This window comes from Amphibalanus amphitrite, unplaced genomic scaffold (assembly GCF_019059575.1).
Source record: "Amphibalanus amphitrite isolate SeventyFive unplaced genomic scaffold, NRLGWU_Aamphi_draft 000266F_arrow, whole genome shotgun sequence".
Taxonomy (NCBI): Eukaryota; Metazoa; Arthropoda; class Thecostraca; order Balanomorpha; family Balanidae; genus Amphibalanus; species Amphibalanus amphitrite.
Window position 1 is genome coordinate 285,371 of NW_024881761.1, and position 22,210 is coordinate 307,580.

Here is a 22,210-nt window from a genome sequence, read left to right on the forward strand (position 1 = left end):
CTTAATCTTTCCTCTTTTGATATGTGGAGGAACTAAATTTTGAATTCAAGAAATCTAGGTGGTGGTTGCTCCTAACCCGCGCCCCAGTGCAGTGGCGGTCTCAGCCAACTTTGCCATAGTGTGTGTGTGTGTGTGGGGGGGGGGCATATGTTATTACCCACCTCTAACTCAAAAACTAAGAGGGCTAGAAAGGTGCGGTAAAAAAACAGTCGATAGCTCTCAATGCGTACGTTTGAAAGTATTTCGGTCATTTTTCATCTTGAGAAATATTGGGGTCACCAGAGGCAATCAAAGGTAAACATTTGCCAATTGTCATTATGTTTTTTTCAGAAAACATGCCGTTATCTCAGGAACTATGATAGCTAGAAAAAGGCATGGAAAAGCAATCAATAGCTTTTGAACTCTTCTTTTGATATGGTCATCATCAAAATTGACTTCAGGTCAACGGTTTAGCCTCAAGAGGGCAAAAACTCCAAAATACCTAGCTGTTTTTACGGAAGTGTTTTTCGACAATAACTTTCGATTAAAAAAAGCCACGACATTTCAATTGACAGAATCGTGTTCCTCTCGCCGAGACGCGTCGAATGAACTATAATTTGCCCTTGAAAGATCAGCTTGAAAATTTGACCTCAGGTCAAGGTCATGACCTGAGCGGAAAAGGTCATGTTGCATATCAGTCGATGCATCTTAACAAGGCAAACACAATGAGGCTATCCCCAGCATTCTATCTCTTTCCAATCGAGAGTTATTGGCAAAAATCTGTTTTTAGCCTCAAATGACCTGGGATGACCTTTCTAGAAGCTACCAGCAAAAAAGACACCCTGGTCGTCACGGGTGGTCCAAATCATTGTGATTCTGAAATATTTGGACTGTTCCTTTGCGTACACACCGATCTAGAGGCATTTTCATTTTTCTCCATTGACTTATAATGGAAAGGTCACGCCGCTGGCCTAACCTTAGGTCACGGATATAGAAAAATCCAAGATAAACAAATTATAGGCGCCCATAACATCATGCAATCAACCAAGTTTAAAACCTCTCTGACAAACACCGCAGACTGGACATGATTGTAAACTTTTTCAGGCTTGGTCAGTTAAATTGACCTGGTTACCTGACCTGACATGACCTGGGGTCAAAAATATCACACATTGTCCAAAATTAAAGTACAGAAAATTACTCCAAGCGGCGCGGCGCGTAGCTCCGCGGTTTTTTATTCACACGCAAAAAACGCGACAGGGTGGTAACATGTTGCGTAACATATATGTAACATTCAACCTTCGCCTCCCCCCCCCCCACTGGGGCGAAGGTTAAAAGGAGACATGTGAAAATCACCGACAAGAAAAAAGCGGGGTAAGAAGCATCACCCAGCAGCGCCTACTACCCATTCATGTTTGAGTCAGAACTTGAACTTTATTCAAGAGACACGCCGCAATATTACATATGCATTACATACTGCCCAGCGCGTAGGGTAGCATGGATATTATCCGGGCGGTACATATACTGCCCAGGCTGGTGGGTAGTTTGCATACTGCCCGGGCAGTTTGCATATTGCCCAAGTTAGCATATTGCCCGTAACATATACAACACGGCAGAGTACCTATTGGTAGGCATAACTAAGATTTTGGATTAGATAATGAATTACAGCGCAGAAAAATTGTCCTCGTACTGCCTCTCCAGACGGGTTTTCACGCGGTCGTACTGGGGCGCAGCTGCGCGAGCCTCGACTGGTCTTGACGCTCCGTCGGCAGCTGGGTCGTACGTGGGTCGTACGCTCGGTGTTTTCTAAGGCTGCTACTTCGCTATTTACGTCACCCAGAGCTTCCGCATGTGAACTTTACAAATATTTGGAGACCTCTTTGAGAAGTTGTCCAATGGGACCACGCTTTTTCTTGTTCTTTTCTTTCTCTATGAAATTACCAATCAGAAGTGATGTCTCTTCGCTAATACGTTTTTCGAGAAACGCCCGAGTCTCATCAGCTCTGTAGGACCCCATCGTCGTTTTTTCCCGGTCGAACCTCCTCAGCACTTCTTCCTGCTTCGTAGCGCACACCTGATGTGGGTTGCCGGATTTACCCAGCTGTTCTATCTTTTCCTTCATAGATGATGAAAATGAACTGAAACATGCGTCAGCAAGGGCTTCGTTTGTTTTCTCTGCTTCTTTTTTGTTTTTCACACACTTTTTGCGGAACTTTTCCTGCGATTGTTCAAACCATTCGTCCATTTGCTTATGAAGCATAACCCAGTAGTCATTTTCAGAATTGTTTAAGTGTTCCACACTCAGTAGTTTCTTCATTCCTTCCAGCAGCACAGCCTTAGCCTTTGAGTGCTCTTCTTTGATAAGGTCTTCGTCAACCAGCGAACAATCACCTAGGAAGGCCTCCATCTTCTGCTGGTATTGCTGGAACTGATGCTCGACAACCTTTTTGTTTGACTTTGCCTCTACTCGGCTGAGAATATGATGAATATTTTCCTTAATGTTTTTCTGCAACTGCTGACGACTGTCTTCAGCATTGTGCAATCCAAATGTAACCTTTTCATGTTCAAAACGCTGCATGGCCGTCTGGCTTGCCTCTCCTATGGCTTCTTCTACTTCCAGTTTGGTCGTGGTCTGGGAATTTTCCAGAGATGCCATTTCACGTTGAAATAACTGCAAGCATTGGCCCACAAGTGCACGATTCGCTTCGTCCGCTTTCGCTCTGTCCTGTGCACACTTTTCGTCAAAGAGGTCCTGCGAAGTTTGAAGCCATGCGTCCATCCTGCTCTGCAGCAGGTCAGAGTACCGACTGCCACATTCAGTGACGTGAAGCATGCTGATCAGCGGGTTCAATGTCCGCAGTGTCTCTGCTTTCGCCTTGTTGTGACTCCCCAACACTAGATCATTGTCCAGATAATCTGGACCCTCAACAAGATCTTTCATACGCGCCGTGTAACTTTGAAAATGATTTTCCACTACCTTCATGTTCGACAAGTTCTCGTCTGTTGCCAGCATTTGGTCGAGCCTTTCCTTCAAAGTCACTTCCAACTTGTGTTTACAATCTGTTGGTACGTATGATCCCAACGTAACCATGCCTTGTGTGAAGCGATCTACAGCAGCCTTTCCTGCTTCGTGGTAGGCTTCTCTGATCTTCTCTTCCCCAACAGGCTCGTCACTCTCCAAGTCACGCATCGATGCGTCGAATGTCTCGATACACTCATTCACCAGGTTTTCATTCATTTTTATTGCCTTTTCCTTATCGTTTGCACATCTTTCTGTGAACATTTTTTCTGACGTTTTCAACCATTCTTCTATCTTTTCCTCAAGCCGAGAACAGTAGAAGCCTCCGTCTTTTGTCGGATCTGGGATGGTGTCCCTGTTTTTGAGACATTCAACTGCTGCAGACTTTTCCTCGCTGTGCTTCTTCCTGAGGACTTCTTCGGTCAGCAGCGGAGCATCTTCCGCCAGTAGTTCGTTCATATTTCTCACATAGTTGTTGAGCTCAGCATCGACAGCTGCTGTGTTATAGGCCTCAGCGACTGTCTCCAGGATTCCCTTTGGTTCCGGAAGCTTGCCGCTTTGGAAGAGGTCCGCGTACATCCTGATCAGTGTAGACAGCTCTCCGCACGTCACTGGGCGGTTGCCGTTCATCTTCAACGGGATCTTGTCTGGAGAGAGCAGCAAGGTCAGCAGCTCGTCCAGATGAGTCGCAAACTCCTCGTCAATATCGTCGTCAGAAAAGGCCGAGCTACGGGCCACTGCCTTTCCCGGATGGGGCATTAGAAACCCTTCGATGTTTGCGAAACATCCTTCAATGTGCTGTCGTCTTTGGTCGAGGTCCACCTTGTCACTTCTCAGTCGTCTTTTGACCAGAGCATCGCCTCCCTGTTTCCCGAACGGATGAGTAGCTGGGTGATCCCAATCGCGAATCAGGAAGAGCAGGTTCTGGAAGGCTGTTCTGTCAGATCGATCTCTGGCCATGCGGCCGATCTCGGCGAAAAGCTGAAGGTGGTCTAGGTCATCGCTTTTTAAGTTATTTGGAAGGTTGAACACTGCCTTGGAGCTGAGAAGTGTGCTCAGTGCGAAGATGTTGGTGGCATCAGCCATGTTCGAATCGTCGTCGAACAGCCCCTGCGTGTCCAAAAGAAAAAGGACAGCCTCTTCTCCGGAATCCAAAGTGATTGTGTTCGGAGGCGAGATGAACATGCCGTTGGTATGAGAGTCCGCTCCATTGCTCCATGTGAAGCTCCCTTTTTTGACATCACGCCATTGCTTTTTGTCTTCAGCTGCCAAATAACGGGACATCGCGCTCAACAGGAACGACTTGCCAGTTCGGAATGCTCCGGCCACCGAAATCACCGCCACAGGCTTGTCAGAAACGTCATCACTTTCTAGGAAGGCCTGCAGGACTTCCTCCTTCAGCTGCAGCTTTCTCTCCGGCCCGGTGTCGTCCACGCACAGGAACTGTCTTGATGTCGTCTGAAATAGGAGAATGCGGAGCGTTATGCTTCGCAAGTCTGGCTCTGATGTTTTCAAAGCCAAAGTTTGACTTTCCCAAGGATGAATTAGCATTCAGGGAAATATGTCACTTTCCCCATTTTTTTTGCTCCAGCTTTATAACTTTGTAAACTTAAAATTATTGGAAAGGAAAATAATTATTAAATTAAAGAAAATATTCATAAAGAGAATCATTATAAAGTAGCAACTGTATTAGTTATTACAGCTATGGTAGACGCTAAATAGCCGTGGCTGGAAGCTTATCACGTATTGACCAATCATGTTGCGTAATTTAATAACTTCATGCTGATTGGCCGAACCTAGCCTCTGCGACAGGAAGCTTCTTGGCCTACAAGGCACCACGCTTCTCGACAAGGACCTGTTTTCGGAACGTGGGAAAGGGAGTATCTGATTTGGGTGATCGTTAGGTCTAAAAAGCTCCTGCTTTTGCTAGCCTCAGCTTAACCCTCGCCCTGGCAAGGCACTTTTCATAACACGGCCTGGCAGCGGGGGGAGGGGGGGGAGGGCGATGCGACCCCCTCGCGATTGGCTACTTTGGCACCTAGAAACACCAAATTTGGTAGGTAGGTGGGCCCCTTAGAGTTCTCACCCCTGTGCAAATTTGGTTGCTCTCGGTCAATATTTAAGGTTTTTTTTTTGGGGTATGAATGTAAAAATTTCGCTAAAAACAGATCACAAGTTTTTTTGCTTATAACTTTTCACCTAATTAAGCTAGAGCAAAAAAAAAGCACCAGTGAGCTCAGCACGTCAGGGCGCGTCGAATGATATACTTTTGTACTGGCTTAAGTGTACTTAAAAAGTTAAGCACATCTTAAGCACAACCTCAGTCTTAAGAATGGTCTAAATGCTTAATGCTGCATATAATTCGACTCGTTCTTCAAGAGGAACAGAATGTTACCATTTTGAAAGCTGTATCTTTATTATGTCACAAGTTATTGGCAGTTGGCACAAACGTCATTTGACCTCAGTTTCCTCATTTGACCTGATCCATGGATAAGTAGGCCAAAAAAAGAAGCACAAAGTGACATAATGTTAAGTGCTAAGGTTTCAAAGCGCAAAAATGATAGAACGAAGCGGATATCTCCAGTATTTTCGGAATTGCATATTTTCCCATAGGCCTAACATTACGACGTACCTAATGACTTCTAACTGACCTCAGGTCAGTGTCATCGAAAAATCGAACTATATGTTATATGAACTATATCCCGCGCCCCAGTGGCGGTCTCAGCCAACTTCGCCCTAGTGGGGGGGGGGGGGGGCATATGTTACCACCCACCTCTAACTCAAAAACTAAGAGGGCTAGAAAGACGCGGTAAAAGCAATCGATAGCTCTCAATGCGTACGTTTGAAAGTATTTCGGTCATTTTTCATCTTAGAGCAATATTGGGGCCACTGGAGGTCATCAAAGGTCAAAATTTGCCAAACGTCATTATATTTTTCAGAAAACATGCATTTATCTCAGGAACTATGATAGCTAGAAAAATGTATGGAAAAGCAATCGATAGTTCTTAAACTCTTCTTTCGATAAGGTCATCATCAAAATTGACCTCAGGTTAACGGTTTAGCCTCCAGAGCACGGGCGTAGGAACGTCATGAAAAGTGGGTGGGCCACCCTGTCAAGGGGCCTCCTTTTCCAGGGCGCCTCCTATTTTCAGGGGCCTCCAACTTTTGCCTCGTCCTGCTAGCTGCTTTCAAGTATGACCTCCAAATCTAGCTTCTGAGATCGGGCAGATGTACCCAGGGGCGTAACCGCTTAAGCGAACAGTGCGAAAAGTCCGCACCATTTTTAAAACTTATTCCCCCTCCGATTTTTTTTAGAATCTATTTGCCGCAAACGGCGCATGACCCCTGAAAGCCCTTACACAAATGTCTCCCTCGTTTCCCAGGTGCCCCCATTAGCTTCATAGGCGCCCTCTTTGGCATATAAGCGCCCTATGTATAGTCATCAGAGACATCCCTATATGTCCCACAGTCGCCCCATTGTCGCATACAATGTGCGCTTATCATAGGCGTCTCTCTTTTATGGACACTTGAAGGCGCCTCTCTTTGCCATGCCGGCGCCCCTGTTTCTTATGAATGCACCCCCATTGCATTGATCAATGCAGACCTCTATTGCATGTGGACGCCACGCCAATATATGTAGGCCTCAGAGGCACCCCTCTTTCGCATTGAGGCGCCCCTATGGGCTTCATAGGCGCCCCTCTATTGCACGTAGGTGCCCTACTGTCTCAGAACCGCTCCCCTTTGGCATGCAGACGCCCATCTTGCGTACGGAGGAGCCGCTGTGGTTCTTAGAGACGGCATGCTGCTCCCAGACGCAGATGGGGCTCTCGGAGTCGACAGTTTGGGACCTTCAGTCGCTGATGGGTGCCCGCCAGATGTGGACCCTCGGAGACGCCGGTATGGGGCCCTCAGAGATGCCGGTATGTGGCCCTTAGAGACACCGGTGTGGAACCCTCAGATACTTCAGTGTGAAGCCCTTACAATTGCTGGTGTGGAGCTATGAATGCTCTGGCTTAAATCCATCAGAGGCCGGTACATGGACATTAGAGCTCAGTGAGAGCTTGTGTGGTGGGGCATTCCACGATAGATCGTACCACTTTTTTCCAATTTGACACCCTCATCTCTCGGAATTTGAAGAGAATTGGTCTCAGGGGTAATCAGGGGCTCTGAATCCACCTGTAATAATTTCAGGCTTATCAGATAAGTATTTTTTGAGTTATGGTATATAACATTTTTTGGATCTTGCTTTGCAGCGCTAAGTTTGGCGGGCTGTAACTCTAAGACGGATTATTCAAATGCCAAATGTTATATAACATTGAACTTGCAATGAAACAGAGATTAATATGTATTTTTGAAATTTCGAAAAATACGCTATTTTTGATATATGACATATCGAGTTTTCTTTTATTTGTATTTTTTGGACTTTGGGACCAAATTTCTTTGAATTTTTATTTCTTTAAAAAAATATTTGGCTCATTGTTTAGAAGTATGCAGAAAATTTGGAAGGTGTTCTTTCTATAAATGTATTTATTTTACGTCACGATAACGGTTTCGAATAGTGATTTCGGGAGGGAAGCTTACAAATGGCGTGGTAAAGCTGCCTAATGACATCACGGGTTACTGAAGTTTCAATTTAAGTCTGAGTCATCTGAAAAAAGTGAAAAGAAGGTTCATCCAACCCTCTTTCCTATTAGCGCGAGGGTGAAAAAGGCTGTTTGGTTCCGACATTGTTTTGGACGCCAATGACCATAGCTGTCCGAGATGAAAGTTACAGGACGCATACATGGTGTCCTCCAGAGGTCTCACAACTTGTATATCTGGGAATTTTTCAAGGTTACGTGAGGTCAGGTCGGTCACGTGACATCACTGTTATGAATCAATGGAGGAGAAATATAAAAACTGTTATTTTGGCACCGAGAATGATCTAAAACTATCCCCACGTACATGGTATCGTGATTTCATGCACTTCTTGCGAAGTCCAATGCTTTACTTTTGCATTGTTAACCTTGCGTGACGTCATTTATGACGTCACTAGGGTCGTACGAGTTTTTCGTCAATAACTCCCGATCAAATGGAGCTAGAGAGTCGGGAAAGCCACCAATGGACTCGGGAAGACCTTCCAAATCGAATGATATGCCATATGATCAGGGTTGTATACGACTCAATCAATAGCAATCAATTCAATCACGACAAATTTGGGAAACCAATCAAATCAATCAAGTCAGAGCAGTTTTCGGGAATTGATTCAATCGACTCAAACGCGACAATGAAAGGAATCAATCAACTCAATCAAACGACTCAAACCAAGACATACATTAGGTTTTTTTGTCCCACCAACTTGGAAAAGTGTCCATAGCAGTCTGGTGTACGTACGTACCTACCTACCTACCTACAGAAGAAGTTCATAAAAATATTGTCATTTAAAATTATAAATTGCCATGCCATTCAAAGACTCTATGTAATAAGGAAGGATACCTAGTGATGGACAGGTGGATCATGATATTGAGGTTCAATGGGTAGAATTGGAGCAGAAGTTTCATTTAATGGGTGCAAAATAACCCAGTAGTTGACTCGCCCCTTAACCCAAATCACCACCTTTCACCTAAAAGTTGTCAATTTAATTTTGGCCATATTCCAGCTAAGTCATCAGGCCATCTACCCCATGTAAAGCCCCTGTCTGTCTCTTATGTGAGTTATGCGGAGCTCTTCTGAAATGAACCCTAAACATAATGAACCTAGCTAGGTTTCATGCCACACTGACACAATATGAAAGTGTTGAAAATGTGCTACAAATTTTGACAACTTTATTAGGTATGCTTTATGAAGACAGCAGGAAAGCAGGTAGGTACCTACTTACCTGCCTAGATGTGTCACTGGCTACCAACAGTACCAACGAAGGTAGATAGGTTATATGTGAAGAATTCAAAACATTTTATTGCAATACCTACAATTTGAAACTGTTAGGACTGGGGGATAGGGATGAGGATTAAAAATATATTCAAAAGGAAATGGAGAGGACAGGGACTCTGGAACCACAGGATAAGTTAAGGACAAAGGAAGTAGGAACAAGGAAAATTAAAACGCGAAAACGGCACGGTGCGACTGCGAAAAAAAAACAAAGAAAACGTTTTGCCAACAAGTATGCTAAGCTTTTATAAATGCTTATTCTACGTCTTTGATTTTTTGGTAAGATGACGTCATTGATAATCATGTAGTATGGTAGATTATCATAAAATAAATCGGTTGTACAACACCAATTTCGTTTTAATTATTATTTCATTTGAAATAAAGCCACTTCATAATATTCGGTAAAATATTTTAAGGAAAATGAAATATATTAAATATGTTATGCTTAGGCCCTCAGGAGAAAAGGATCAACAAACGTTCTGCTGCAAATTAAACAATGCAGCAAATTTAGCGAGACGAAAACGGCGCTTTTGTTTCAGTTATTTTTGTAGGGGTCTCAGATACAGTGGGTTGTTTCTGAGGAGATGTGGAGATGTGAATTATTAATTAATCAAACTTTATTAGTATATAGGGCCTTGCACTTTATCATCTGGATTAAAAAAAAAAACGTTTCCTGCTGAGTGCAGAAAGGTAGGTAGGTGCATCGCCAGGTTCTATCACGAGCATTGGAGCAGTTATTGCAGTTGAAAGTCAAAGTTGGCTGTTCATGTTTAGGCCCTGTTCTTTATTTGGCCATCTACCCCATATTGCAGTTGTGATGACAAGCAGTTTTCAGTGTAGTTTTGTGATCTTTGATGTCATCAATTGGTGTCATTATTTTTCGTCAACTAAAACTTATTTGAACTTTCCATTCAATCGACTCAATCATACGAGTCACTCTAATTTTCGGGAATCAAATCAGTCAACCAGTCGCTAAAGTCAAACGAGTCAGTCAACCAGTCATCTCGAAAAGTCAATCGACTCAATCCAATCAACTCAAAATACGCGTTGAATCAAATCAATCAATTCAATCGACTTGATTGGTATACAACCCTGCATATGATACCCTTTGCCCAGCTTCATGACCTGAGGGGCTCTGACCTGACCTTGACACGAGGTCAACTACTTAAGTTGACCTCACCCTAGCAAAAAGTATACCATTCGATGCACCTGAGCTAGGCGAACACAATGATGCCGAAATCGCGGCTCTGCGGCCATTTTTAGCGAAGTTATTTACTAAAAACCGAACCCGTAACTTCAGTCACGTGACCTGACCTCAGACGCTACCGGTTAACCTGAGACCTTAAAATCGGGTACCAATCGCTGCGACTTGTAACGGCACACACGCTCGTTTTTTCCGCGAGGCTCTAGCTCTATTAGAAGCGAAACGGCGTGCTGGGGTCGTATCAACCCCTCCGAAACCCATTTTGTTTGCGGGAAAATGAGGAACTTATAGAAAGAACACCTTTCTATTTTTTTGCATGTCGATTTGCAATGACATGAAGTTCATTTTGAAAAAATTAAAATGTGAAAAAATTTGGTCCCAAAAGTCGTTAGAGGCAAATGAAAAAAGATAAAGGTTTTTGCTCAACAATGAATTTTTTTCTTTGGAATTTTTAAACAGTATTATTAATTTTTGATTCATCGCAAGCTTAGTGTTGTTTACTTTGTGTTGGTTGCTTAACCCGTTCTTGAGTTATAGGCCATCAAACTCACCGCTACATACCGAAGTTAGAAAAATGTAATGCAATATAACTCAAAAAGTTTTGATCTGAGAAGTCTGATATTTTGCCAGGCGTCTTTAGGGCCTATGATTACCCCTAGGACCGATTTTCATCAAAATCTGAGAGATGAGGGTGACGGGCCTGGTACGATCTATCGTGGAATGCCCCTGGTGCCTTCAGTGGCTTTGTGGAGCCGTTAGACATCAACATGGTGCTCTCAGGAGCCGGTGAGTCCTCAGAGTCACCGGTGTGGGGCCTTCAGAGCTCCGAGGTACTGGTGTGGGGCCCTCAGAGGTGTCGGTGTGGGTCCTTCAGATGTAGGGGAGAGTGGGGCACATTCGTGCAAAAAATGGATAAACGCATATATCTGTTCTTTGGTTAGTGCAATGGCAAAATTGTTGATTGTAGTATGGAAAGGAACTATATTGCAGATAGTTTTCCTCTTAAAAGTTATCCTATAAAATTATTGCTTCCATTAGAAAAAACGACTTTTATTAACTCTGAACATTTGCACGAAACTGCCCCACCTATGGGGCACATTCGTTCAAGAGATGGGGCACTTCCGTTCACCCGGCAAAATTCGAGAAATTACCGGGCATTACCAGAAATTTACCAAAGGAAATTGGCAGGGGGTCATTTCACTTGATTCCTTTCGACAAGAATGCATTGCACAACAAATGTAGAAAGAATGGGCTGGCCAACAAGAATGTGCCAACTGCCGGCCTCCGTGACCTCGCCAAGTTCGCGTGAATTGCTCGTCACGACGTCGCAAGCAGTCGAGACTGAGTCAGGCGAGCGTCATTAGAGAAACCTACTACAGATAAAGTCATAAATCGCAAAAACTAAAAAAAATATGCACGAATGTGCCCCCAGGCAGTGCGTACACGAACCTGCCCCACAACGTTATTAGTAATATATTTCAAAATTTCTTTTTGAAAAAATGACACTTTTTCAACAAACAAGTTTGCAGCAGTTCCGTGAATAGAGTGGGCTTCTTCACCCCCAATTTTGAAAAGCTGAACCACATTTCCGAGTCAGGATCACGAAAATGGATGATATGAGAAAAGTTTGGAAAGCTCACGAATATTACAAATTTGCGTTTTTATCAAGCATGACAGCAGGTACAGTGTTGTCTTCTACGGTGAACGAAGGGCGGCAATGATAGACATATTTCCATAATTTACCTTGAGCTCGTGCAGTCACTCGTGTTCCCATAAACTGCTGAAAACGAATGTGCCCCATGCACGAATGTGCCCCACTCTCCCCTACCTATAGAGCCTTGAGATGCACAGGTGTGGTGTCCCACAGAGGCGCCGGTGTGGGGCCCCCAGAGCCACCGATATAGGGCCCTAAGAGACACTAACTAGTATGACCCTCAAAGGCGCCGCTGTGTGGCGCTCATAAACACTGGTGTGGAGCCATCACAGGCGGGTGGAGCCGTTAGAGGCCGGAAAGGGCCCTTAGATGCCTACAAGGAGCCTTCAGAAGCCGGCGTGGCACCCTTATGGGGATAAGCGTGTCTACTTAGGAGCCCTTGAGGTGCTCTCATGAGCTCTGTGGGGCCCTACCGGGCCGAAATATGGCCACGGCCAGTTGCCGCCGCATGGCTCTTCGGACTATCATTCTCAGGGGCCTCATCTGCCTAGTTTGAATAGAAGGGCCTCTCAGACAATCAGTCTCATGGGCCTCCTCTGGCTAGCATAAATAGAAGGGCCTGTTAGACCATCAATCCTAGGGGCCTCTTCTGGTCCAGAATTGGAGGATCAAAAGCATGCGATAGCATGCTTTGCATCCGGAAATTCCCATTGGTGGGTCGCTGAAGAAAAGTTCGGCCGAGCCTGTTTGTCAGTATGTGAGTGAGTTTGTCCAAGCTTTTTTGGACCTGGAGTCAAAATGGGTGGACCGATCGGGACCAAAGTGGTACCGTTCGACTCGTCTCCGGCGAGGTAAACTTTTGGTGCTGGCGTCGGTTCGCTCAGTGCTTCGTCGCACACGCGATTCCGCTTCAAGGTTTCGGTGACACGAATTTTTTTGTCAAGGCTACAGGTCAACCCGAGGTCACGGACAAAGCCACACTGGCGGGACACATCGGTAACACCTTGAACCAGTTTCCAGGGGGGTCACCGTCTACGAGGGGTGCAGGCTGCACGTGCTGGGGGCGGTAAACCGTTTTGGCATGAGGTCCTCTGGCACAAAGAAATTTTGAGCTATCAACCTCAAAATCGGTTCAATGGTAGTCCCAGGCAAGGCCTCCAAAATAGTGCACATTTGGTTGAAATAAACTATGTGGTGCATGAACTATGCACGTGCTAGCCGATTGCACTCCTTCGTACGTTGCCACGCCTGCAGGGTAAACGGCAGCTCTAACTGGTTCAAAACTTGCAGGTCATAAGAAGACTACATTGAGTCATGACATTCCGGCGAGATAATATCCGAGGGGTGCAAGCTGCGCGTGCGGGGGGCGGATAACGGTTTTGACGAGGGATCCTCTGATCCCAGGAAACGTCGAGCTAGCGACACAAAAGTCGGTACACTGATAGAGCTAGACACACGCTACAGGATGTCATGAAAATGACTGCACTGGGGTGCCTGGAACATGAACTATGCACGTGCAGTTAATTCATATCTTACTGTAGGTAGATATCCACACCAATCTCGCGTGCTTTCAAGCATTTTTGGGATGTTTCGGTTGGTTTCAGGTTCAGTCCAAGCTCAGTCTGCGTTTCAGTGGTTTTGCCCGGTGTGTGCCCTCAGTACCGTTCCTCCAATTCTGGCCCAAGGCAACGCAAGAGCGCTGCCGGCATCTAGTATAAATAGAAGAGCCTCTTAGACCATTAATCTCAGGGGGCTCCTGTGGACAGTATAAATAAAAGGGCCTCTCAGACCATCAGTCTCGGGGGCCTCCCTAGAAAAGTGTAAATGTGGATAGAGGGCCCCCTCAGATTCATTAGGAGTGGACCTCTGTGACTATCAGTCTCAGGGGCCTCTTGTGGCCAGTATGAATATAAGAGCCTCTCAGACCATCGGTCTCAGGGGCCTCTTCTGACTAGTGTGGATAGAGGGCCCTCCCAGACCACCGGTTTCAGGAGTCTCCAGTGGCCAGTTATATGAACAGAAGGGCCTCACAGCCATCAGCTTCGGGGGCCTCTTCTGACTGGTGTGAATATGAGGGTCTCTCATACCATCTGTCTCAGGGGCCTCGTCTGCCTAGTGTGAATATAAGGGCTTCCCAGGCCATCAGTCTCAGGGGACTCTTCTGACTGGTGCCGGATTGAGGGACCTCCCAGACCGAAAGTTTTGGGGGTCTCCTGTGGCCAGTATGAATAGAAGGGCCTCTCAGTCCATCAGTCTCATGGGCCTCTTCTGCCTGGTGTGATCATAAGGGCCTCTCAGGTCATCAGTCTCAGGGGCCTCCTCTGACTACAGCGTAGATGGATAGGCCTCCCAGACCATCAGTCTCAGGGGCTTCTTCTGACTATTGAGGATAGAGGGGCCTCCTCTGACTGGTGAGGGTAGGGGGCCTCGGCTAGACCGCCAGTGTCAGGGGCCTATTCTGACTAGTGTGGATGGAGGGGCCTCCCAGACCACCAGTCTCAGACCTCTGACTAGTGTGGATAGAGGAGCTTCCCAGACCGCCAGTGTCAGGGGCCTCAGTGTGGAATTGGGGCCTCCTCAGATCCACTAGGGCCTCTCAGGCCATCAGCCTCAGGGGCTTCGACTGACAAGATGAACAGAGGGCCTCGTTGGATCCATCACGGCCCCTTGGAGTCCGTGCGTGGGGATTCGTGGAACTTATTTTCACCGAGTTTTTTTTTTATTCTGGAAGGTAACGATGTCCTCTCAAATCGAAACGAGGGGTCTCGAGTAAAAAGTGGGTGGGCCAAAATACATGGTTGGCCCCACCACCTCGAAAAGTGGATGGGCACTTGCCCACCTGCCCCCCCCCCCTGTTCCTACGCCTATGCTCCAGAGTCCAGAGGGCAAAAACTCTAAAAATACGAGTAGCTGTTTTTACGAAAAGTGTTTTTCGACAATAACTTTTGACTTAAAAAAGCCACGACATTTCTATTGCCAGAATCGTGTTCCCCTCGCCGAGGCGCATCGAATGAACTATAATTTGACCTTGAAAGGTCAACTTGAAAATTTGACCTCAGGTCAAGGTCATGACCTGACCGGAAAAGGTCATGTTGCATATCAGTCGATGCGTCTCGGCAAGAAAAACACAATGAGACCATCCTTAGCGTTCTATTTCTTTCCAATCGCGAGTTATTGTCAAAAATATGTTTGTAGCCTCAAATGACCTCGGATGACCTTTCTAGAGGCTATCAGCAAAAAAGACACCTTGGTCGTCACGGGTGGTCCAAATCATTGTGATTCTGAAATATTTGGACTGTTCCTATGCGTACACACGGATCTAGAGTCATTTTCATTTTTCTCCATTGGCTTATAATGGGAAGGTCACGTCACTGACCTGACCTTAGGTCACGGATATAAATTTACCGGCCGATTTTCAAAATTCAAACGGCGTTCGATAGCCCCACCGGGGAACTACCTTGTGACCAAATTTAATTGACCTAGGTCAAACCGATGACGTCACAGGTCAGGTCAAAGGTCAGATTTTCACCGTTCACAGGCATTTCAAGAAATGTGTTGTGAAATCGAGTAAATTGGTAAGCTATTGAAAACCATCCATGGTACATTGTTCGTCCAACACATACTTAACTATCTGAGGTCACTGACACCAGGTCCGGTCACAGAGGTGAGGTCACTGGGGGTCACAATATGAAAGTGTCGTATGATACATGTTTTATGGTCCATTTTACATGACAAATGCGATTGTGTGGGTTAGCCAGCCTTTGGGGTCAGTTCACATTATGTTCCGGTAAGGTCAGGTCAAGGTCAGGTCAAGGTCAGGTCAAAATAGGTCAAATTTCAAAGTTGATATTTTTGCATAAAATGGGTATCGATTCGATGCAACTCGTCACGGGGAGTTCAATGGTGGTCTTTGTTTTGCCCTACGTGGTCTAGAATTGCGTTTGAAAAATTGAGTTTGAAAATTTGACGTCATCATTTTTGAACAGTTTTTTTCTCTATAACTTGGCCAAAAAAAGAGATATCGATCTGAAATTTGGTATGTAGATAGAAGACGGTAGGTACTATCACATATATTCCGTTTTTTGAAACTCAAAAAAACTTTTTAGATTTTTTGGCAAATATATCCAAAAAATTGCATTTTTGATTTTTGGGGGTCAAAACTCAAAATTTTCAAAAATCCGAGATTGCAGTTTTGTAGCCATGTCAATTATACACCTTTTATGTTCTGATCATTTTTCTGTATCTTCAAAGCTGTAGGCCTGACAGCTCTTCTCGCGAAGGTCTTTTTTGGGTCGAAAATGGCAGAACATGACGTCATTCTGACGTCATTTATGGCCAACTTATCATAGCCTCTGGGAAAAATTTTGGTCACAATGTGTAAAGTTGATGCCCGGAGGGCTCCTGAAATTTTGGTGGCGATATCTCCAGCCGTTTAGGAGACATCGACGGAAATGGACAGGGGGGGGGGGCCGTTTCGCCCCCCCCACGGGGCGCGGGTTTTAATTAACTTGACCTGGTGACCTGACCTGACATAACCTGGGGTCAAATATTTCACACATTGTCCAAAACTGATGTACGAAAAGCTACCCCAAGCGGCACGGCGCTACGCGCCGCGGTTTTTTATTTACACGCAAAAAACGAGACAGGGTGGTAACATATGCCCCCCACTGGGGCGGAGGATATGAACTATATGCCTTTGTGTAATTGTCAGTAAGTATTTCTCCGGCTTTTCCTTCAAATGGTGGAATGGTATCAGTCTTTTTGCGTCCTGTTATGTCGCGTAGCGTCTGGTCCCATTTGCTTGTTATAACCCGCGCCCGGCTGGGGGTCCTGGAATTCCACGCCCTGCTGGGGGGGGGGGCTGTTTGAACACCCCCCCTTTTAAATCGGCTCCTGGGCCACGTAGCGATACGCGGAAGGCGGCGTTCGAAAGAGCGCCAAAAATAATGACGAAATCACTTCGGTCACTTTTTTGGTCAGGTGAAAGATCAGGTCACCAAAGGTCATTGAAGGCAAAATTTCGCCGATTTTCAGGTCGAATGTCGACAATTTCCAAGAAGCCAACGCATAACTCGGGAACCAATAGAGCTACAGCGCCGCGGAAAAGCGCATTCGATAGCCCTATTAACGCATTTCTGAATAATTTTCTCAGATTTGACCTAACGTCAACGGTTTTGCCTGCAGGGGGCAAAAACTGCAAAAATAGCCGATTTTTTCGGAAACAGTTTTTCTGCAATAACTTTTGACCCAAGGCTTGTACGAGCTCACCTTTACCAGCATCGTGTTCCTCTCGTCAAAACGCATCGAATGAACTTTAACTTGACCTTAAAAGGTCAACTTGAAAATTTGACCTCAGGTCAAGGTCATGACCTGACCGGAAAGGGTCATGTTGCATATCAGTTGATCCGTATCGTCGAGCTGAACACAGCTAAGGCGTTTTCACCGCTCTAGCATGCCTCTATCAAAAGTTATTCGCGAAAAACTGTTAGACACCATTCGTGACCTGATATGACCTCAGGGGCATAAATAGGGGTCACGGACACCATTTTCATGTTCAGTGTGTCTAAACCACTTGTAATACATTCAACTCCATCGACAAAAACTTATCGAAGTGTTGACGTGAATACCAAATTATACTTACGAAAGAAAATCGACTTACGAAGTCAACGTGGAAACGGCCCCTGGAGGGCAAAGATAGCCCCTCCCACCAGCACGGCACGGGGTAGATTGTTAAAATTTCAAAACACCCTTGACATAGTCTCAGCTGACCTGCTGCCCTGTAGGCAGTAAATCAATACTGTCTTACCTGCTGTCGGCCGGTAGCCTCCGCCCCAGCGGCGGTCTCTCCGCTGAACATCTTGGAGCTCTGACCGGGGGGAGCCGCCGACACGGCCTTTATTTAACCGATAGGAGATGCACATGACGCACTGCACGTGCACACTCGTCTTCGGCGCCCCGTAAGATGTTGACCCCTGGTACTCGGTTCGATAAGAAAAATACACGGTATAGTGTTTTTTCCTCTGTTCCAGTCGGATTTCCGACGGGGTGCGATAAGGAAAAAGTCGCCAGGATGTGCTGATAGGCAGGCCTTCAGAGTGGAGGACCGAGGACGGTGGTTGTGGGTAAGGGGGAGGGGGGGGGGTCTGAGTTTGGGGCTGAGTGATAGCAGCCGTTTTCACGACGGGCTATCCGGCGAGTCCACCTGATTTGACCAAATCTGCACCTAATCTCTTTTACAGCAAATATCTTTATTCTATGAATTTATTTCAGTGTTTTAATCGATGATGCCCTCTGATAATATGACAAAGCAGGCATATAAGCAAATAGTGCAACCCTAGCTGATAGCTACTAAGAGACACACTGAACCTGATTTGACCAAATCTGCACCCGATCTGCACCAGATGCGCACCAAATGTGTACCAGATAGCCGTCGTGAAAACGGCTAGTCTGACTTGTTGTTAGTGTGTGGTCTGTTAGTGTCCCCCCTTGCTCCTTCTTCTCGCTAACAAGATGTCACAGTCGATCTCAGAATTCGCATTACATAGTTGTGTGTCTATTCATTCCAAATTGACCAAAGTATTATAATTTTCCCAATGAACCTACTCCAGGTGACCAAAAACCCCTGCAATCAGTCGCCAAACACGAGGTGTCCCAGAGCTTGGAAGTCTGACGCGGAGTAAGATATTGTGGTTAGATATCGTAGTTTCGTGCAACTTTGTCCACCAAGGACAACTTTGGCCTACGCCTGAAACAAGTTGTTTTGCTGTAGCTTTTTCACTTACCTAGTGCAGAAAAGTTGTTGCTATGGTTCAGTAACACTGTTCGTTGGTTACCTTTGGGAGCAGTTCTGAGTTGGTCCTAAGGCCAAGTTGAAGGGCTAGGAGAGGTGAAAACAACCCATGAAAAAATAACGGAAAATCAGATTTAGCTAGGGTCCAGTGAGGACGGCAAACGGGTGCGCCAGTAGTGAACTTGTGGTTTCCAACTTGTAGTGGATATTATTTTATCTCTCGCCCTGGCAGGGTGGGGGGGGGGGGGGTCGATGCGATTCCCCCTAAGGTCTGTCGAAGATAGCGTAAAAACGGAGGCGCGCAGCGCCGCCAAATTTGGCAAAGCCTATGGGGCAACCTTTTTACATATGACCTGAAAATTTCAGGTCCCGGTGACCTTGGTTCAGGTCACCAGGTAAAAAAAAAACGGTACAAGGTCACGGTCAAATTTCAATTTTCTTTTTACACCTGTCCAACTCACAGTTTTAGACTGATTTCCTTCAAACTTTCAGGATGTGCTAAGTTCACCGAGTTGTATAGCATGTAGTTCGGGTTTTTTGAGGTCACTGACCTGAGGTCAGTTTGAGGTCATTACGTCGTAATGTAGAACCTATGGGAAAATACTAAATTCGGAAAATACTGGAGATATCCGCTTCGTTCTATCACTTTTGTGCTTTGAAACCACAGTAGGTACTTAGCAGCAGGTCACTTGGTGCTTCTTTGTTTGGTGCACTTATCCATGGGTCAGGTCAAATGAGGTCAACTGAGGTCAAATGACGTTTTTGCTAATAACTTGGCACATAATGACGCTAGAGCTTAAAAATGGCGTCATTGTGTTCCTGGTGATTAGCCAAATTGAATGATATGCGATATGATGCAATTTGGTTAGCTTGAACTTAATTAATTAAAGTTTACTTAATAACTAAGAAAACTTTAAGTACGCTTAAGCAAGCTAAAAAGTATATCATTCGTCGCGCCTTGACGTGCTGAGTTCACTGGTGCTTTTCTGTTTGTTCTATCTCAATTAGATCAAAAGCTATAAGCGAAAAATTTTTGACCTGTTTTTAGCGAAATTTTTACATTTACATATAACCCCCAAAACCCCCTAAATATTTACCTAGAGCAACCAAATTTGCACAGGGGCGAGAACTCCAGGGGGCCCACCTACCTACCAACTTTGGTGTTTCTAGGTGCCATAGGAGCCAATCGCGGGGGGAACGCATCGACCCCCCTGCCAGGCCGTGTTATGAAAATGCCCTGCCAGGGCGAGGGTTATACGATGCCTTTACCCATTATTTGATACGTGCCTGTGGATGATTTCATGAATAAACAAAGCGAAACTGAGCCATACCACCTCAAAGACATTCATCAACCGAATGACTGTTTTCAGTTGACTTACTGGACAGTGAACTAACTGTTCTCGGAAGTGACTCGGCTCAGTCGCCGCGTCCAAAGGCCGCCGGTCCGTCCCGCCCGCGGTACAGTCCCTCGGCCGTGCCAGACAACACAGCCTTGTCTAAGCAGTGCCGATTGGCCATTCACCCCTCCCACACACTGGGGGGGGGGGGGAATCCCCGGAGGCTCTGACCCGGATAGAGACTGCGAAACGAGTGACGCTATCGAACGGTGCAGCTGGTGGAGCCCCTCAGACGTGCCAGACCATGCAGCCACAGATTTATGTAAACAAATCTCCGTGCTTCACCCACCAGAGGGGACCCCAGTAAACCACAGAGGACCACAGTGGACCACAGTAAACCACAGAGGACCACAGTGGACCCCAGTAAACCACAGAGGACCACAGTGGACCCCAGTAAACCACAGAGGACCACAGTGGACCACAGTAAACCACAGAGGACCACAGTGGACCCCAGTAAACCACAGAGGACCACAGTGGACCCCAGTAAACCACAGAGGACCACAGTGGACCCCAGTAAACCACAGAGGACCACAGTGGACCACAGTAAACCACAGAGGACCACAGTGGACCACAGTGGACCACAGCAAACCACAGTGGACCACAGTAAACCATAGTGGACCACAGTGGACCACAGTAAACCACAGAGGACCACAGTGGACCCCAGTAAACCACAGAGGACCACAGTGGACCACAGTAAACCACAGAGGACCACAGTGGACCACAGTGGACCACAGCAAACCACAGTGGACCACAGTAAACCACAGTGGACCACAGTGGACCACAGTAAACCACAGAGGACCACAGTGGACCCCAGTAAACCACAGAGGACCACAGTGGACCACAGTAAACCACAGTGGACTGTAGTGGACCACAGTGGACCACAGCAAACCACAGTGGACCACAGTAAACCACAGTGGACCACAGTGGACCACAGTAAACCACAGAGGACCACAGTGGACCCCAGTAAACCACAGAGGACCACAGTGGACCACAGTAAACCACAGAGGACCACAGTGGACCCCAGTAAACCACAGAGGACCACAGCAAACCACAGTGGACCACAGTAAACCACAGTGGACTATAGCGGACCACAGTAAACCATAGTGGATTATAGTGGACCACAGTAAACCATAGTGGACTATAGTGGACCACAGTAAAACATAGTGGACGACAGTAAGCCATAGTGGACCACAGTGGACCATAGTTGACCACAGTGGACCACAGTGGACCACATACTGCCGTCAGGTAAAGCGGCAGTTTCATTTATGTGCCCGTTGTTTGTATGGCAGTTTGTTTTGTGGCCTGAAGTTGGAACTTAAAATTGAAGCATCCGAAAATGATCGATATTGATCGAAAACATGATGTTGATGTAAAATAATATGTGAAGTTGAGAGAGGTCATTTTATCCGGATACGGTGGCTTACTTCTTGAAATAATTTTTGCTTATTGACGGCTGCGCATCATCCGTCATTACATGGCGGTCGTCATAAACAAAAATACTTTCAAGAAGTAAAATACCGCATCTGGATGAAATCGCCTCCTCTTTCAACTTAACGTATTCTTCTTTTTTCATCAATATTATGTTTTCGATCAATATTGATCATTTCCGGATGCTGCAAATTGAAGTTCCAACTTCAGGCCACAAAAAAAGGTATGCTTCAACGTTGGACTACCATACAAACAACGGCCATATTAAAGCTGGTTTATTCTTCTTGCACAGGTGGCAGCACTTCTTTTCCAAAATCAGTGCTTGTATTCCCAAAATCGTGTTTTCCTCGCTAAGGAGTGAAATCGACTTCATCGTTGCCAAAAATAGCTGATGGCGTTGTCATTTTTGGCACATGGTTGCCAAAAAATGGCATGTGCTAAAAATGACAGCGATTGACCAAACCTCCCCCGACTGAATCGCCCGAAAAAAATAGTGACGTAATAAATCAACCCCAAACGAACTCACCTACTACCGGTGCTCAGACCGGCCTGGTGACCCGGCAGGCCTGCGGTAGGATACCCGACGACCGAAAATAAGACCCCGCGGGGATGACCGCCGGAGACACCGTGCCAAGTAGCTGACTTCATCTAGTCAACAAATGGACAGGCAGGGCGGCGGTAGGACTTCCCCCCCGCGCCCGGGCCCCTCCCGGCTTCTCCGTACCTAAATAAACTGGCCGCCAGCGTCGAACCGTGGGATTGGATGAGTGTGTTTGTACGAGTGAGTCATGTGCAGCCCCCTATCAGGGGCACAAAAGACAGTGGCGGCGGCTCC

At 46.1% G+C, this 22,210-nt stretch overlaps 1 protein-coding gene across 1 annotated transcript; it reads right to left on the reverse strand.

Annotated features, from left to right (window-relative positions):
- Positions 1–1,177: 1,177 nt before the first annotated feature.
- LOC122386885 lies at positions 1,178–17,760 on the reverse strand. The gene is made up of 2 exons (XM_043376597.1): positions 17,567–17,760; positions 1,178–4,453 (listed from the first exon to the last, which is right to left on the reverse strand). The coding sequence occupies exons 1-2, from the start codon at positions 17,615–17,617 to the stop codon at positions 1,835–1,837; spliced, it is 2,670 nt and encodes an 889-aa protein (XP_043232532.1). The 5' UTR covers positions 17,618–17,760; the 3' UTR covers positions 1,178–1,834.
- Between the last annotated feature and the right edge of the window lie 4,450 nt (positions 17,761–22,210).

Coding starts and splice junctions, on each gene's coding strand:
- LOC122386885 (XM_043376597.1), bottom strand. CDS start 17,617: ATGTTCAGCGGAGAGACCGCCGCTGGGGCGGAGGCTACCGGCCGACAG. Junction 4,454..17,566: donor AGGCTACCGGCCGACAGCAG/GTAAGACAGTAT, acceptor CTCCTATTTCAG/ACGACATCAAGACAGTTCCT.